This window comes from Hypanus sabinus, chromosome 8 (assembly GCF_030144855.1).
Source record: "Hypanus sabinus isolate sHypSab1 chromosome 8, sHypSab1.hap1, whole genome shotgun sequence".
In the NCBI taxonomy this organism is placed as follows: Eukaryota; Metazoa; Chordata; class Chondrichthyes; order Myliobatiformes; family Dasyatidae; genus Hypanus; species Hypanus sabinus.
The window spans coordinates 22,257,003-22,275,176 of record NC_082713.1 but is presented as its reverse complement, the minus strand read 5'-3'; the positions used below and the strand labels follow the sequence as shown (position 1 = coordinate 22,275,176).

At 45.4% G+C, this 18,174-nt stretch overlaps 1 protein-coding gene across 1 annotated transcript in view; it reads left to right on the top strand.

Moving 5' to 3' along the window:
- Nucleotides 1–349: 349 nt before the first annotated feature.
- LOC132397967 (phosphatidylinositol 3,4,5-trisphosphate 5-phosphatase 2-like) overlaps nucleotides 350–18,174 on the top strand; it is a 170,698-nt gene continuing 152,873 nt past the window's right edge. Inside the window, exon 1 of the mRNA XM_059976816.1 lies at nucleotides 350–553. Coding sequence (XP_059832799.1) covers nucleotides 509–553 — 45 coding nt within the window. The 5' untranslated portion in view covers nucleotides 350–508. The remainder of the gene's footprint in view (nucleotides 554–18,174) is intronic.

Genomic DNA, 18,174 nt, shown 5'->3' with positions numbered 1-18,174 from the left:
TCACCACTTTTGATGCAGTCAGCAAACTTAAATATGGCATTGATACTGTGCTTAGCCTCATAGTCATGAGTATATAAAGTGAGTAGATCAGGTGACTAAGTGCACAACCTTGTGGTGCACCTGTGCTGATGGAGATTGTGGAGGAGATGTTGTTGCCAATCTGAACTGACTGGAGTCTGCAAGCAAGGAAAACCAGGATGCAGTTGCACAAGGAGGTATCGAAGCCTTGGTCTGGAAACTTGTTGATTCGTTTTGAGGGGATTATAGTACTGAATACCAAGCTGTAGTCAATGAAGAGCATCCTGATGTATGCATCCTCGTTGTCCTACTGTTCCAGGGTTGCGTGAAGAGCCAGTGAAACGGCATCCAATGTTGACCTGTTGCTCCAGCAGGCAAATTGGAACGGATCCAAGTTGCTTCTCAGGCAGGAGTTGATATGTTTCATCAACAGCATCCCAAAGAACTTCATCACAATGAATGTTAACGCTACTGGTTGAGGCTGGTCAGCATGTTCTTCTTGGGCACCGGTATAATTGAAGCCTGCTTGAAGCAGGTGGGTACCTAAGACTGCCGAAGCAAGAGGTTAAAGATATTGGTGAACACTCCAGCCAGTTACGCCCATGAGCTCTGAAGTACTAAAAGATTCACTCATCTGAACTGCACATGGAATGAGTATTAATATACTTGGAAGTAATAAATATTGTTGTAGGTCAAGGGGAGGTTACAGAATGGAAAATCTGACATTAGGTGAAAAGATTAAAGCTTATCTCATTGTTGGCAGTAGAGCCCCAGAAATATGAGATGTCGCTGAGTTTGCTGGTACCACTAACCACAGACAAGATCTTGCAAAGACATTGTGAAGGGAGAAGTAAACTAAGTTTAGCATTTGCAAACAGGGGTCAACACAATCTGACTAATGCAGTATAGACACTTTTAGGTTGGCTGCTGAGGGGGTGGAAATATGTCTCCACCAAAGGAGATGTGAGGCACTTCTTTCCTCTGCTAGCTTGCAGATCACCCTTGGGCAAGGTGGTGAACCTGCTTCACCCCCGATCAGGGTCATGTGATGCCATGGGAGCAGATGGTGGATGGTCAGATGAACAGCTGGTGCACATCACAAATTCTGGTTATATGACCACTGAGGGCAGGCAGATAATCTCTGAAGAGAACTGATAATGGCTGGGGTCATCTGTTTTGTGGACTCTTCCTGGAAGAAGGCCCTGGCAAACCACCTCTGTAGAAAAATCTGCCAAGGACAACCATGGCCATGGAAAGACCATGACTGCCCATGCCATATGACACGGCATATAACAAACAGCTGCTGCTGAATTGTTTAGTGTGTGTGAGTTGGTGAATGGGGGAATTCAGGAAAAAATTTGCTTACACCCTAATGTTCGAAGGAGCATGTAGAATAGCCGTCGGCATGGTGCTGGCACTGGACAATGTGAAACATCTTCAGTAATGGCATCATTATGAGGCACCATCAGAAAACAAGCCCTTGGACCTCATAATGACAGTGAGGCTTCTTCATGGGCAAGTTCAATGGGAAACCAGTTGATTACCTGAATACCAGTGGGGAAAGATAAAAGTCACATGCATGTTAAAGGCATGAGCCTTGCCTTGAATGTTATGGAAACCTCAGTGTACGGCACTTGCACTGTAGCTTGGTATGAAAATAATCTTTGGTGAGAAGGGAGCAAAGTCATAGAACTGTTCTGCTGGAGGACTATCCAGAGCTGGAACTGGATAATCTGTGGCATCCTTGAAGAGGAGGACAGTGGCAATACAGTCAAATTCAATCTAAGAATGCATTAGGATACGCATTGGTACTATGGGTCTGGATATGTATCACCTGCCATAGAAATGTCTGAAGGATATCTGGAGCAGGCTAAATTGGGTTTGATTTAGTGTGAATAGTTAATCACAACCATCAGTGTGGATGAAGGCTCCAAAAACTATTTGGATGGAAGGAGGCAAATGGTTTGTCAGAATCCCATGTTGGTATCTATGATATTGTTAGAATCCACAGACAATGTGGAAGATGTGAAGCTTGACACAGGGTGAAAGTGGTGGGTTGTAACAAGATTATTTCAATTGTCAGATATTGCTATTATAGTTGATATTAGAAAATATATAATTCAATTGTATTAAATATTATGCAGAGTCAAAGTAACAATTGGAGTACAGGGTGAGATTAGTTTTGTATGAAGCCTGTTGTGTGAACAAAGGCACCAGAGAGACACAGTTGGTAAATATGAAAACTGGTCTTTTTATTTGATACTCACACTCACAAATAAGCTGACAGCTTTTTGGAATCACGAGAGAGAGAGAGAGAGAGAGAGAGAGAGAGAGAGAGAGAGAGAGAGAGAGAGAGAGAGAGAGAGAGAGAGAGAGCGCGGTAGAGGGAGAGAGAGAGAAAGAGACCCTTTTGGAGCAAGAAGTTTGCCTGACCCAACTCTACATGACGTTTTATCTGCTAAAGATCAAAGGACAATTCCACATTTACAATGCTTTCTTTGAACTGCACACCACCTTACACCCCCGTCTTCAAATTCACAGGACAGACACCAAAGTGACACCTAAATAACAAATTTAATCAGTGTTGTCTGGTGTTCCAATTACCTGTGGTGTCTTCCAATTTACTATGATTCATTGTCTGAGAAACCTATTATTCAGGGCTGCATTTTAGATTTAATCTATAGTTCATATCCAAATCTGAGGATTGTTGGTTGAAGTCAGTTGCTGAAATTACTTCCTATATGTGCTGACCCCAAAAAATGCTCCAACAAAGTGTAATTGGAGAAGTAATCAATGGGAATTACCAGTTTCTAGAATGAATACAGCAAACATCTTGAGTTTCTTGCATTGAGTTGAGAGAGCTAAGAAAGTTATAAATCTCCCATTAATTTAGTAACTACGAAGATATATTTACAAAGGTTCAAGGATTCATTTATCTTCTCTCGATAGCCACGAAAAAAAATGAAATACTAGTTCAGAGGGAAATAATAAACCACTCCTCCCCCGCACAAAAAAGAACAGCAACACAATCTTTCATTATGCAGAGTTGGTTGATAGTTTACATAGTTTGTTACTTTCTTTAAAAAAGGGAGCAGTATCTTACTATGTATATATTTAAAGAATTGCACATACAAACATAGAAAGATTGTCGGTGTGTTGTTATTGCTATTAGTTGAGGATAGTTTGTCTTCAATAAGTAAGTAAGTGTCAGTCGTTCCATTCGTGTTCTTGACTTTGTGCCCAGTGACATAACCCACCTCCTAAGAATGAATACAAAATAGTGCTGAAATGTCCTGTGATTCCTACCTGTGCTGCTCATTGAGTTGAACAGATCAAAGTCAGATAATGCAATGTATGCCTTTTCTTGGGCTCACTATGAATGCAGCAAAATATTGTCAACATAATTTTAACCTTAATCTCTCCTGTTGTGCCATTACTGTAAACCCTAGGAGAGGATAGAAAATGACAAAAGAGAAATTACTGCCGGCTCGACAGTCAGTAGTGGAATAGGTGCATAAAGGAAAATTAATTGTCTCCACTACACCATTTGTCTTACAGCACAAACAAGGCACATAATTTGCATTCTGTGAATACTGCTCCAGCTATCATATGAAAGACAATGCATCTGATTAAAACAATAGCAACAGTAATGGAAGAATGAGCCAGTGCACAAGCTTGAACAGCACTTTAATGCATTCTTCCAGCAGATTCAGAGGTTCAAAGGTCAAATTTAATGTTTTTTTCTTCACAAACATCCCTGAAAACAGAGGAGTTAACTGTCCCAAAGACAGTTAAACGTGAGAACCCCAAAGTACCCCCCCCCCCCACAGCTCCCTCCTTCCATGCCTAAGTGGCAGCCAGCACAATCACCGCCCCCCCCCCCCCACAACAAGCAAAAAAAATGCACATCGGTACCATCACCAAGTCCAAGCATGTGCTAAGCAATAGCAAAGACACGGACCAAAGTCTCCCCAAAGGCTTCACATTTCATCCGACATTCGACGACCCACAGGTTCTCTCTCTTCCTGGCAAGGGAGAGGGAGGTGTCCCCCATTTTCACAGCGAGCGTGAGACATAACAACAGCCCGCTGGTTTACGATGTTAAAAGTCCATTTTGTCACTGTTTCCAAGCTCTGTGTCTGAAGATCATAAAGACCTCGGGTCTTCGGGCACACAGCGAAAGATTTTCTGACTTCCCCAACAACACACGAGTCTCTGGCTGTGAAACCGACCCTCAATCCGCCCGTCTCCAGAGCACCAAGATCTTAGGCTTCCGAACACGATCAAGACTCTCAGGCCAAACCCTAGGTATGTCGAATAACGGCCTGTAGTGGAACCCTGAGAACGGGTCCCATTCCCACAAAGAACCGAAACCTGCATGTAAATCCAGAACCTTGGAAGGGAAAAATAAAGATATTAAAGGTGGAAATAGAGCTGTTTCCAAAGATGCAAGCAAAGGAATCACCGTTAGGCGCCATCATTCTTCTTAAGCTCCTTATTTTCTCCAAATAATCAGAATATATTGTGAAATCTGTTGTTTTTGCAGCAGTTGTACAATGCAATACATAATAAAAAGAAAAAAATGTGAATTACTGTAAGTATATATATTAAATAGTCAATTAAATAAGTAGTGCAAAAATAAAAATTAAAAATAAATAAGTGAGGTAGTGTTCATGGGTTTAACATCTATTCAGAAATTGGATGGCAGTGGGGAAGAAGCTGTTCCTGAATTATTGAGTGTGTGCCTTCAGGCTCCTGTACCTCCTTCCTGATGGTAGCAATGAGAAGAGGACATGGCCTGGGTGATACAGGTCCTTAATGATGGGCGACACTGTTTGGGGCATTGCTCCTTGAAGATGTTCTGAATTCTACGGGGGCTAGTGCCATGGTGGAGCTGACTCAGCTTACAACTTTCTGCAGCTTATTTCAGTCCTGTGCAGTAGCCCCCAGCACAATACCAGACAGTGATGAAGGTTCTCCATGGTGCATCTGTAGAAATTTGCAAATGTGTTTGATGACATGGCAAATCTCCTCAAACTCCTAATGAAGTGTTGCCAAAATAATGAAATATAGAAGATAAAACTGCTTCAAGAGCAAGCTGCTGGAGGAACTCTGGATGGAACCTTGGCCTTTGTCTTAAGAGGTCTGCAGTACTACATAGAGAGAGTGATACTTCAGAATTGCAAAGCTTTTGTTGGATTCCTTCTGCAGACCTTGGCTCATCTTTGAGCATATGCTTCAGGAGAGGAACCTGAGCTTGTAGATGATTGACCCGAGGCTACTTACATAAACATCCTTGGTATTACATAACACTATAAAGTTAAGATCTTTAAAATATATAGGATGCATTTGGAGAAACAGATTGCACTAGTGAAGGAATCTAAAACCTGAGGGTATAATCACTGGATTAGCACATAGCTTTTTAAGATTAAATCAAGAACCTTTTAACTCCAGTACTCTGGTATCTGAGGTGGTTGTTGAGGTCAGTATGGGCCCCTCTGACTTCACCACAGGTAGGACAAGAGGTAATTGAGAAGTTGAGAAGGTAGTAGTTTGTGAGGATGTGATTTTTCTGCTGTTGTGGCGACCCACTTCACAGCGCACTCGAACCGGCTCACAAAGCGGCGCGCGCTGGCATTGAGGCCGGTCCCAAAGAGGGCGCCAAGCCTGCTTCACCAGCAAGGGGAAAAACCCGTGCGCGGGACTGGACTGTGAATACGCACCCCCTACAGTATTCCCGCCCGGGGAGGGAGGGATCAGGAAGGCTTTAAAGCAAGGCCGCGAAGTTTGAATAAATCTCTTTTGCAACTGCAGCTCACCGACTCCGTGTCATTATTTCAGCGCTGCATGTAGCACACCGTTACAATTGGTGACCCTGACAGCCCAAACGATATTTGGGCTGGAGATGACCGACGCCGCATCTGTTCATGTGGTTTTGTTGAAACTGTCAAGCTTCTGGACGCTGCGACCTCACCTATGGTTCCAGCAAGCAGAAGCCCAATTCCACGTTCGGCAGATAACCTCGGAAGACACACGTTACTACTACGTGGTGAGCTCCCTTGACCAGGAAACTGCCGCTCAGGTTGAGGAGTTCATACAATCGCCGCCAGCAGACTGCAAATACACAGAATTCAAAGCCCTGCTCATAAGGAATTTCGGACTCTCACGGCGCGAGCGAGCTGCCTGTTTACTGCACCTGGATGGTTTGGGGGACAGGCCACTGTCGACATTGATGAATGAGATGTTGTCCCTGGCCAGAGGTCACAAGCCCTGCCTCATGTTTGAGCAGGCATTCCTGGAGCAGCTGCCCGAGGACGTATGCCTGCTGCTGTCCGACGTGGATTTCAGCGACCCCCCGGAAGGTGGCGGCCCGGGCAGATGCGCTGTGGAAAGCCAAGAAGGAGAGTGGGGCATCCGTCGCACAGATCACCAGGCCACGGTCCCAGCAGCAAACCAGACCAGGCCCAGCCGCAGAGCCCGCTAACCCCAGAGGCAGGGGTGGGGAGCCCAACGAACAATGGTGCTTCTACCACCAGCAGTGGGGCGCAGAAGCCCGCCGTTGTCGCCCACCCTGCCAGTTCCTGGGAAACGCCAGGGCCAGCCGCCGCTGATGGCTACGGCGGCTGGCCATCGGGATAGCCTCCTGTATGTCTGGGACAAGCAGTTGGGATGCTGCTTTTTGGTCGACACCGGAGCCGAGATCAGCGTCTAACCTCCGACGAGTTACGACACCCACAACAGAGAACCGGGTCCCACCCTGATGGCCATGAATGGCAGCACAGAGAGGACTTATGGCACCCATACGGTGCGGCTACAGTTCGGCTCCAGCCGGTTCACGTGGGACTTCACACTGGCCACCGTAGCTCAACTGCTTCTGGGTGCGGATTTTTTGCGGGCTCACAGCCTACTGGTCAACCTGCCGAGGCAGAGACTGGTCCATGCCGAGACCTTTCAAACATTCTCCCTGGGTGAAGCCCAGTTGCCAGCCCCACACCTCGACTCCATCATGCTGTCCGACAATGACTTCACCAGAGTCCTGGCGGATTTCCCATCGGTTCTGGCACCGCAGTTCACGGCAGCCATGCCTAGACACGGCGTACAGCACCACATCCCGACCCAGGGACCACCCCTCCATGCCCGTGCTTGGCGGCTTCCCCCGGACAAGCTCTGACTGGCAAAGGAGGAGTTCAAGAGGATGGAGGAATTGGGGACCATATGGCAGTCTGACAGCCCATGGGCCTCCCCCCTGAACATGGTGCCCAAAGCAACAGGGGGCTGGAGACCATGCGGCGACTACTGCAGGTTGAACGAGGCTACAACACTGGACTGCTACCCTGTGCTGCACATTCAGGACTTAGCAGCAAACCTGCACGGCGCACGGATCTTCTACAAGGTAGACCTCGTCCAGGGGTACCATCAAATCCCGATGCATCCAGACGATGTCCCCAAAACAGCACTCATCACCCCTTTCGGCCTTTTCGAGTTCCTCCGCATGCCGTTCGGCCTGAAGAATGCCACACAGACTTTCCAGCGGTTAATGGACGCGGTAGGACACAACCTGGACTTTGCTTTCATCTATTTGGATGACATCCTCATATCCAGCAGCAGTCGTCAGGAGCATCTGTCCCACCTCTGTCAACTCTTCGCCCAACTGAGTGAATACAGCCTGACAATCAACCCGTCCAAATGCCAGTTCGGGCTCAACATCATCAACTTCCTGGGCCACAGGATTACTAAAGGCGGGGCAACCCCTCTGCCCGCCAAGGTAGACGCGGTCCGCCATTTCCCCTGACCCAACACAATCAAAGGTCTTCAGGAATTCGTGCGTATGGTGAATTTCTGCCACCGCTTCCTCCCTTCAGCTGCCCGAATCATGTGCCCCCTGTTCCCCCTGATGTCGGGTAAGGGCAAGGACATTACCTGGGACGAGGAGTCCGCCGCCGCTTTCGTTAAAACCAAAGAACCCTTGACAAAGAACCCTTGATGCTAGTGCACACCAGAATGGACATCCCTACCACCCTCACAGTGGACGCATCTAACACGGCAGTTGGTGGGGTGCTGGAACAACTCATCGAGGGTCGCTGGCGACCCCTGGCATTTTTCAGCAAACGCCTACGACCACCCGAGCTCAAATACAGTGCTTTCGACCGGGAACTGTTGGCGCTATACCTGGCAATCCGGCATTTCAGGTACTTCTTAGAAGCTGGGCCCTTCACCACGTTCACGGACCACCAACCACTTACCTTTGCGTTCACTAAAGCATCCGACCCCTGGTCGTCCCGCCAGCAGCGACATCTGTCCTACATCTCCGAATACATGACGGATGTCCAGCATGTCTTGGGAAAGGACAATGTCATGGCGGACGCCCTCTCCTGCCCTAACATCCAAGCCCTGTCCCAGGGGGTAGACTATGAAGCACTGGCGGAGGCACAGCAGGCAGATGTGGAGATTCCTAGTTACAGGACTGCAGTCTCCAGTTTGCAGCTCCAGGACCTCCCCATAGGCCCTGGTGAGAGGACCCTACTCTGTGATGTCACCACCGGCCAAACACGCCTCATCGTTCTGGCAGCCTGGCGGCAGCGCGTTTTCAACTCCATTCACAACTTAGCGCACCCCTCCATCAGGACAACCGTCGAGATGGTCTCCAACAGGTTTGTTTGGCAAGGACTCCGCAAGCAGGTCAGTGAATGGGCCAGAACGTGCATGCACTGCCAAACAGCCAAGGTGCATCGGCACACCAAAGCTCTGCCGCAGCAGTTTCATCCCACCTGCTGGCGTTTTGACCACATTCATGTGGATATCGTGGGTCCCTTGCCAGTGTCATGAGGAGCGCGGTACCTCCTGACTATCGTGGACCGGTTCACAAGATGGCCAGAGGCGGTCCCGCTCACCGACACCACCTCCGAATCTTGCGCCCGGGCACTGATCGCCACCTGGATATCTCGCTTTGGTGTACTGGCCCACATTACCTCCGATAGCGGCGCTCAGTTCAGTTCCAGCCTGTGGTCAGCTATGGCTAGCCTTTTGGGGACACAGCTGCACCACACAACTGCCTACTGCCCAGAGTCGAACGGACTAGTGGAGCGTTTCCATCGTCACCTGAAGTCGACTCTCATGGCCCGCCTGAGAGGACTTAACTGGGTGGACGAGCTTCCCTGGGTCCTGCTCGGAATCCCAAAGAGAATCTGCACACCTCGTCGGCCGAGTTGGTGTACGGCGCACCCCTGGTCATCCCAGGAGAGTTCATACCAGCCCCAAGGGGGCAAGAGGAAGAACCTGCAGCAGTCCTGGGCAGACTACACGAGAGGCTCAGCAACCTGGCCCCCATACCCACTTCACAGCATGGGCAGAACCTGACCTGCGTACCCAAAGACCTGCAAAACTGTAAGTTCGTTTTTGTACGACTGGGCGGACATCGGGCGCCGCTACAGCTACGAGAGGCCGTTTATGGTGATCAGAAACAACGGGTCCACATTCCTGCTGGACATTGGGGGGAAAGAGGAGGTTTTCATGGCGGACCGACTCAAACCGGCCCATGTGGACGGCGCAGCCGGTCGAGATTCAGGCACCGCGGTGCAGAGGCAGACCTCCCAAACAGAGTCCGACCCAGACTGTGGACATTGGGGAGTGTATCGCCAGTTCTGGGGGGGTGTTACGTGGCGACCCACTTCCCAGTGCACTTGAACCAGCTCACAAAGTGGCGCGCGCTGACATTGAGGCCGGTCCCAAAGAGAGCGCCAAGCCTGCTTCACCAGCAAGGGGAAAAGCCCGCGCGCAGGACGGGACTGTGAATACACGCCCCCTACAGTATTCCCGCCCGGGGTGGGAGGGATCAGGAAGGCTTTAAAGCGAGGCCGCGAAGTTTGAATAAATCTCTTTTGCTCACCGACCCCGTGTCATTATTTCAGCACAGCATGTAGCAGTGTTTCATATTACGTTCCTGGGTGCTCCCTATGTCAATCGAACATTTGCTCCCCACTTTCAGTAATTCCTTCAAGTTAGTGGGGATGTCACACCACCTAGAGGAGGATTTGAGGGCTTCCTTGAATGGATTCTTCTGGCAATTGGTAATCTTTTCCCTAGGACAGACCTGAGAATGGAGTAATAATTTCTGAAGTGGCGTAGGGCATGCGAGACAAGTGGCCTGCTCAGCAGAGCTACTGAGTGTAAATAGAGCTTCAGTTCTGGAGATATTTGCTCAGGAATGGGTTGTGACTTTGATTTGCTTAACGTACCGGTGAGTTGGAAGGTTTTTCGGTAGCAATGTTGGTGGTGTGCTATAGAAAGTGATGATGTAATGAGTGACTTTGCTCACTGTAGTTCTTCCAGAGTTCATCTCATGCTGATGATTATGTTCATTGTGCCTCCAGACAAATTGAATCCACACTGTTTTTTCAGAGGGCAGCTCTACCCTTCTGTAGCTACACAGTGGAAAGCATCCTAACTGATCGCATCACGACCTGGTATAGAAACACCAATGCCCAAGAACAGAAAAGCCTACAAAAAATGATGCATACCGCCCAGTCTATCACAGGAAAAGCCCTCCCCACTACTGAGCACATCTACAAGAAGCACTGCCATAAGAAAGAAGCATCCATCATAAGGACCCCCAACAGCCAGGTCATGCTCTCTTGCCATTGCTGCCATTGGGAAGGAGGAACAGGAGCCTTAGGTCCCACACCAACAGGTTCAGGAACAGTTATTACCCTTCAACTACCAGGATCCTGAACCAGTGTGGGACCAGTAACTTCACTCATCTCAACACTGAAGTGGATCCACAAACAATGGACTCACTTTCAAGGAATCTACAAACCACGTTCTCAGTTTGTGTTTATCTATCAATCTACATATTTACTTGTTTATTATAAGTTTTTGTTTGCATGGTTCATCTGTTTTTGCACATTGATTGGTGGTCATTTCATTGATTCTATTGTACTTTTTTGTTCTACTGTGAATGCCTGCAGGAAAATAAATCTATGTAGTATCTGGTGACATATACGTACTTTGATAATAAACTTGCTTTGAACTTGAACTTCGAAATGCATTGTTTGTGTTAACAGCCAAATGAGACAATAATAAATTTAGAGAGATTCAGATTAGAATCAGATTCAATTATTTATCACATTTAGATCAAAGCATGCAGTGAAATGCAACGTTTGCATTTACAACTAACACACTCAAGGATTTGCTATGGGCAGCCCACTCTTTTCATTCTGCTGCCAACATAGCACGCCCATCGTTTTCAGGAGAATAATGCAAGCAACAACAGGACAACAGTAACAAAACCATGGAGATGGTTTGAGGAGGCTCCTTGGGATGATACCACTGACCCCTCTGCAGTTGCTACCATTACATTTGATTTCTTTCATGAGGATGATCAATACTAAGATCTTTCAGATATTTTAAGCACATCTTCCTCTTCTTGAAATTTGTAATTAAAAGCTGCCAAAATTTTGACTTTTGCTGAGATAACCATTTTCTCTTGTGGTTTCATTGTTCACCAGTTTATGACCTTTATAATTGATCAGCTGTGGCATGAGGACTGAAATTCAATCGAGGACAAAATTATGGTGGAGGTGTTTTTTATGTAGTGGATAGTGACTGCCTCCCTAATCTTGATAAACTTCAGCTTTTCCTACTCCTTGCTGTCAACAAGCCTTACCACAAGTCTGCTCTTTTCCAACTTTGATATTGAAATCACTCAGGAAGATCAGTTTGCCTCTGTATGGGCGAATGATTTCTCAAGGCTGGAGCAGAAGTCATTCATACAAAAGTAGAATTGATTTCTGTCAGATACTGCAATCAATACAATTTGAGCCAAGATGTTCCTCTATATACCTCAGTCTGATTGAATGGAATAGAGTTATATTTGGAGTGACCGCTTATGCCCCTAAATGGGTAAACATAGGTGCTCCACTTCAAGTCAGAAGGAAGTCGGAGATAAGCCATTAAAATAGAAATCATACTTAACTAAGAGTTCATTAAGGTTTATGCCAAGCTTCTCACAATCACCTGGCATAATTTTGGTGGACAGACAGTAGAAGCCTCAGCAACACAGCTACTTACCATTGGGTTTTTAGCAGGGTGGCAGAGCAAGTTTGTCCTCTCATTTACTTCTTGTCATGTACTGAACTTCTTTGAGATCTAAATATAAGCTATTAATGTTGGTTAGGTTCCTTAGAATAAAGCAAGAATTCAACTTGCCCCTGAACTTCTCTTTGCTGACTATAATAATGCCATGTATTGTTCATTATATTGAGAACCCACCCTTTACAGCAGAGTTGCACAGACTGAAAGAAATGGGTCAGTTTGATGGTGAAGAGGCCAGAATATCAGTACCTATGTTGACATAGTTACTGCTGGAGTATGGTGTAACTTTTCTCAGTAGTTACATGGTTGGCACTGAATACAGAGGTGATTTTAGCTGGTTTGTCACATAAATAAGCTTTGTAGAATAAATTTATCAGATTGTTTCCTCCATTCCTCTGTTATGTTCATTTATTTGAAGGAGAGGTTTATGTGAGTTATCTGAGAATTTTGGCTCAATGAGTTCTAGTTTCCATAAGACATAGGAGCAGAATTGGGCCATTTGGCCCATCGGGTCTGCTCTGCCATTTCATCATGACTAATACAATTTTCCTCTCAACCCCAGTCTCCAACCTTCTCCTCGTATCCCTTCGTGCCCTGACCAATCAAGAATCTATCAACCTCTGCCTTCAATATACATCGCGACTTGGCCTCCACAGCTGGGTGTGACAAAGAATTCCACAAGTTAACCACACTTTGGCTAAAGAAAGTCGTCATCTCCATTGAATAGAAACATAGAAAATAGGTGCAGGTGTAGGCCATTTGGCCCTTCGAGCCTGTACCGCCATTCAATATGATCGTGGCTGATCATCCAACTCAGAACCCTGTACCTGCTTTCTCTCCATACCCCCTGATCCCTTTAGCCACAAGGGCCATATCTAACTTCCTCTTAAATATAGCCAATGAACCGGCCTCAACTGTTTGCTGTGGCAGAGAATTCCACAGATTCACCACTCTCTGTGTGAAGAAGTTTTTCCTCATCTCGGTCCTAAAAGGCTTCCCCTTTATCCTTAAACTGTGACCCCTCGTTCTGGACTTCCCCAACATCAGAAACAATCTTCCTGCATCTAGCCTGTCCAATCCCTTTAGAATTTTATACATTTCAATAAGATCCCCACTCAATCTTCTAAATTCCAGTGAGTTTAAGCCCAGTCAATCCAATCTTTCTTCATATGAAAGTCTTGCCATTCCAGGAATCAATCTGGTGAACCTTCTCTGTACTCCCTTTATGGCAAGAATGTCTTTCCTCAGATTAGGGGACCAAAACTGCACACAATATTCTAGGTGTGGTCTCACCTATGCCTTGTACAACTGCAGTAGAACCTCCCTGCTCCTGTACTCAAATCCTTTTGCAATGAATGCCAACATACCACTTGCCTTTTTCACCGCCTGCTGTACCTGCATGCTCACCTTCAATGACTGGTGTACAATGACACTCAGGTCTCGTTGCACCTCCCCTTTTCCTAATCAGCCTCCATTCAGATAATAATCTGTTTTCCTGTTCTTGCAACCAAAGTGGATAACCTCACATTTATCCACATTAAATTGCATCTGCCATGAATTTGCCCACTCACCTAACCTATCCAAGTCACCCTGCATCCTCTTAGCATCCTCCTCACAGCTAACACCACCGCCCAGCTTCGTGTCATCTGCAAACTTGGAGATGCTGCATTTAATTCCCTCATCTAAATCATTAATATATATTGTAAACAACTGGGGTCCCAGCACTGAGCCTTGCGGTACCCCACTAGTCACTGCCTGCCATTCTGAAAAGATCCCATTTATTCCCACTCTTTGCTTCCTGTCTGCCAACCAATTCTCCATCCACGTCAATACCATACCCCCAATACTGTGTGCTTTAAGTCTGCACACTAATCTCCTGTGTGGGATCTTGTCAAAAGCCTTTTGAAAATCCAAATATACCACATCCACTGGCTCTCCCCTATCCACTCTATTAGTTACATCTTCAAAAAATTCTATAAGGTTCGTCAGACATGATTTTCCTTTCACAAATCCATGCTGACTTTGTCCAATGATTTCACCACTTTCCAAATGTGCTGTTATCACATCTTTGATAACCAACTCTAGCATTTTCTCTACCACCGATGTCAGACTAACTGGTCTAGAAATCCCCAGTTTTTCTCTCCCTCCTTTTTCAAAAAGTGGGGTTACATTAGCCACCCTCCAATCCTCAGGAACTAATCCAGAATCTAAGGAGTTTTGAAAAATTATCACTAATGCATCCACTATTTCTTGGGCTACTTCCTTAAGCACTCTGGGATGCAGACCATCTGGCCCTGGGGATTTATCTGCCTTTAATCCCTTCAGCCTACCTAACACCACTTCCCTACTAATATGTATTTCTCTCAGTTCCTCCATCTCGCTAGACCTTTGGTCCCCTACTATTTCCGAAAGATTATTTATGTCTTCCTTAGTGAAGGCAGAACCAAAGTAGTTATTCAATTGGTCTGCCATGTCCTTGTTCCGTATAATCAATTCACCTGTTTCTGACTGTTAAGGACCTACATTTGTCTTGACCAATCTTTTCCTTTTCACATATCTATAAAAGCTTTTACAGTCAGTTTTTATGTTCCCTGCCAGCTTTCTCTCATAATCTTTTTTCTCTTTCCTAATTAAGCCCTTTGTCCTCCTCTGCTGGACTCTGAATTTCTCCCATTCCTCAGGTGTGCCACTTTTTCTGGCTAATTTATATGTTTCTTCTTTGGACTTGATACTATCCCTTACTTCCCTTGTCAGCCATGGGTGCACTACCTTCCCTAGTTTATTCTTTTGCCAAACTGGGATGAACAACTGTTGTATTTCATCCATGCGATCCTTAAATGCTTGCCATTGCATATCCACTGTCAACCCTTTAAGTATCATTTGCTAGTCTATCTTCACGCTAATTCACATCTCATACCTTCAAAGTTACCCTTCTTTAAGTTCAGAACCTTTGTTTCTGAATTAACTATGTCATTCTCCATCTTAATGAAGAATTCCACCATATAATGGTCACTTTTACCCAAGGTTTTACCGCATGACAAGATTGCTAACTAACCCTTCCTCATTGCTCAATACCCAGTCTAGAATGGCCTGCTCTCTAGTTGGTTCCTCGACATGTTGGTTCAGAAAACCATCCCGCATACATTCCAAGAAATCCTCTTCCTCAGCACCCTTACCAATTTGGTTCACCCAATCTATATGTAGATTGAAGTCACCCATTATAACTAATGTTTAATGCCATCCCCAACCCCACTACTACTGTTAGGTGGCCTGTACACAACTCCCACCAGCGTTTTCTGCCCCTTAGTGTTATGCAGCTCTACCCATATCGATTCCACATCCTCCAGGCTAATGTCCTTCCTTTCTATTGCGTTAATCTCCTCTCTAACCAGCAATGCTACCCCACCTTTTCTTTCCTGTCTATCCCTCCTGAATATTGAATATCCCTGGATGTTGATCTCCCATCCTTGGTCACCCTGGAACCATGTCTCTGTGATCCCAACTATATCATATTCATTAATAACTATCTGCACATTCAATTCATCCACTTTGTTACGAATGCTCCTCGCATTGACACACTAAAAAAACATTGACACATTCTAAAAGAACACCCTTGTATTCTGAGTCTGTGTCCTCTGGTCTTAGACTCTCCCACAATAGGAAACATCCTCTGCATATCCACTCTGTCAAGGCCTTTCACCATTCGATGGGTTACAATTAGGTCACCACTCTTTCTTCTGAATTCCAGTAAGTACAGGCACAGACTCTTCAAGCACTCTTCATAGGACAATCATTCGTCATATGGAATCATTTTTGTGAAACTCCTTTGAACCCTCTCCAGTTTCAGTACATCCTTTCTGAGATAAGGGGCCCAAAACTGCTCACAATACTCCAAGTGAGGCCTCACCAGTGCTTTACAGTCTCAGCATTACATCCTTTTTGATAAGAATCTTTTTGACCAAATACCAAAGTCCCATTTTTGTTTTTATTTACTTAGAGGCACAACATGGTAACAGGCGCTACTGATCCAACAAGTCAGCACCACCCAGTCATACCCAATTAACCAATTAGCCACTAACCGGTACGCTTTTGGAATGTGGGAGGAAACCAGAGCACCCAGAGGAAACCCATAGTCACGGGGAATGTGCAAACTCCCTACTGAGTGTGGTGGAATTGAACCCAGGTCACTAGCACTATATTAGCATATGATAATCTCAGTTGAAGCTTGATGGGGTGGATGCAGAGAAGATATTTCCCCAGATGAGTGAGTTAAGATCAGGGCTCAAAATAAGGAAATAGTTATTCAGGACTGAGATGAGCATAAATGTGTTAATCCGATAGGACTGTGGAGGCCCGTTTGCTGAGTATAATTAAGACAGAGATTGATGGATCTTTGCAGAGTAATGGAGGTAACAGATAAGGGATTTGTGTGGGAAAATTATGCTGACACAAAAGCTATATTCTAATTGAGTGCTGGAAGAGACATGGGGGCAGGATGGCATATTCCTGCTTCAGTTTCTCACAATTATATCTTGCAGCTATTGATCAGTGTCCCCCAGTCAGTGTTTAGTTTTGCTACCCTTTACCCATTCAAAGTAACATTAAACTCATAACTAAGCAAAGGTATGCAAGCAATGTGAGAACCCTACTCTGTGCTCAGCATGATCTGCTCAATTAAGATGCCCATTTTACCTTTATGAGACATTATGGCCTAGTGATTTGCATACACTCACAATCAGCAATCCTGAAATATGATCTCCTGCAACAGCTTTGCTTTATTTTCAACAGTAATACATTGAATTATTTTTAACAAAGTAATGAACATTCTGTTGCTGTCTGTGGAAATGGAAATAAACTATTTCCTCACCATCATGGTCAACAGTGGTATATTTTTTCCACTGTGTGAAACTGATGAATCTCCTCCTTTTACTTATTAGGCTCTGGGTAGGTTTTTTCATAGCTTTTAGTGTATGTTCCATACAGTCATCAAAACTTCACCAAAAAAGAGTCAGCCATTTAAGTTGCAAATGGTCAGGTGTTGGCAAAGTCAGACCAAAATCTGGAAAAAGCTTCAAGGGGAGCTGGTGGAAGTGGATACAGTTACAATTTTTAAAAGGCTTTTGGACTGTACTTAGCTGGGAAAGGTGTAGAAAGATAGGGGCCTGATGTGGGAAAATGGCTTGGCGTAGACTGGTATCACAGTGAGCATGAATAAAGTAGATCTACTGTAAATGGCACGTTTGATGCTATGCGATTCTATGATCATAAGTAAAACATCATAGAGATATCATAGAGATTTAGATCTTAGAAGGAAGCCTGTTGTTGCCGTCTAAGGACTAGCTCGTAGCACTTTTCAGCTCTACACTGCCATGTAGGTTATAAAATGTTAGGAGCTCAGTGAAGTAATTTTTTAATTCTGACAACGACCTCTGCTCCCGGCACACTACCAGGAAATGAATTCCAGGGCCTTACCACACTTTCTATCTCTATAGATACCATTCAAACTGCTGACTTGTTCCAACATTATCTGTTTTTATTTTGGATTTCCAGCTTTTGAAGCTGTTTTAAGTTTGAGGAAGTTGGAGGAATTGCACTGCTTAGGCCCCATAATCTTACAATCGGTTCAAACGCTTGTGGCTTTTCACTGAAATGCAAGCAACAAAAGAATGCTTCCTCCCTGCGTCGGGGACTAGATTTTGACGTGATATATAAGGTGTGGTCTGACCAGAGCACTGAACAATTTGTGCAAAAACTCTGCTGCAGCTTTGGGTTACTAATAACGGTAGAGACTTGGATTCCAACACAATCAGACTGATGCAGAGTGAGTTCCTTGCTGTGGTTACAAGTGTCCTGTATGATTTTAAAAGAGGAATTAAACATGTTTCAGAGATAATAGAAGGTTTTGCCAGCTGAGAAACCATTATGTGTGCCCTTTGGGAAAGTGGTGATAGTCTAGACTCTAGTAGGAAGGTGCAAGGGAGCACCATTCCATCAAATGGCACAAACTTTGTTGCTTGATCCTTTAAAGCAGAAAATCCCAATGGAAGTGATTGCTTCGACTCATTG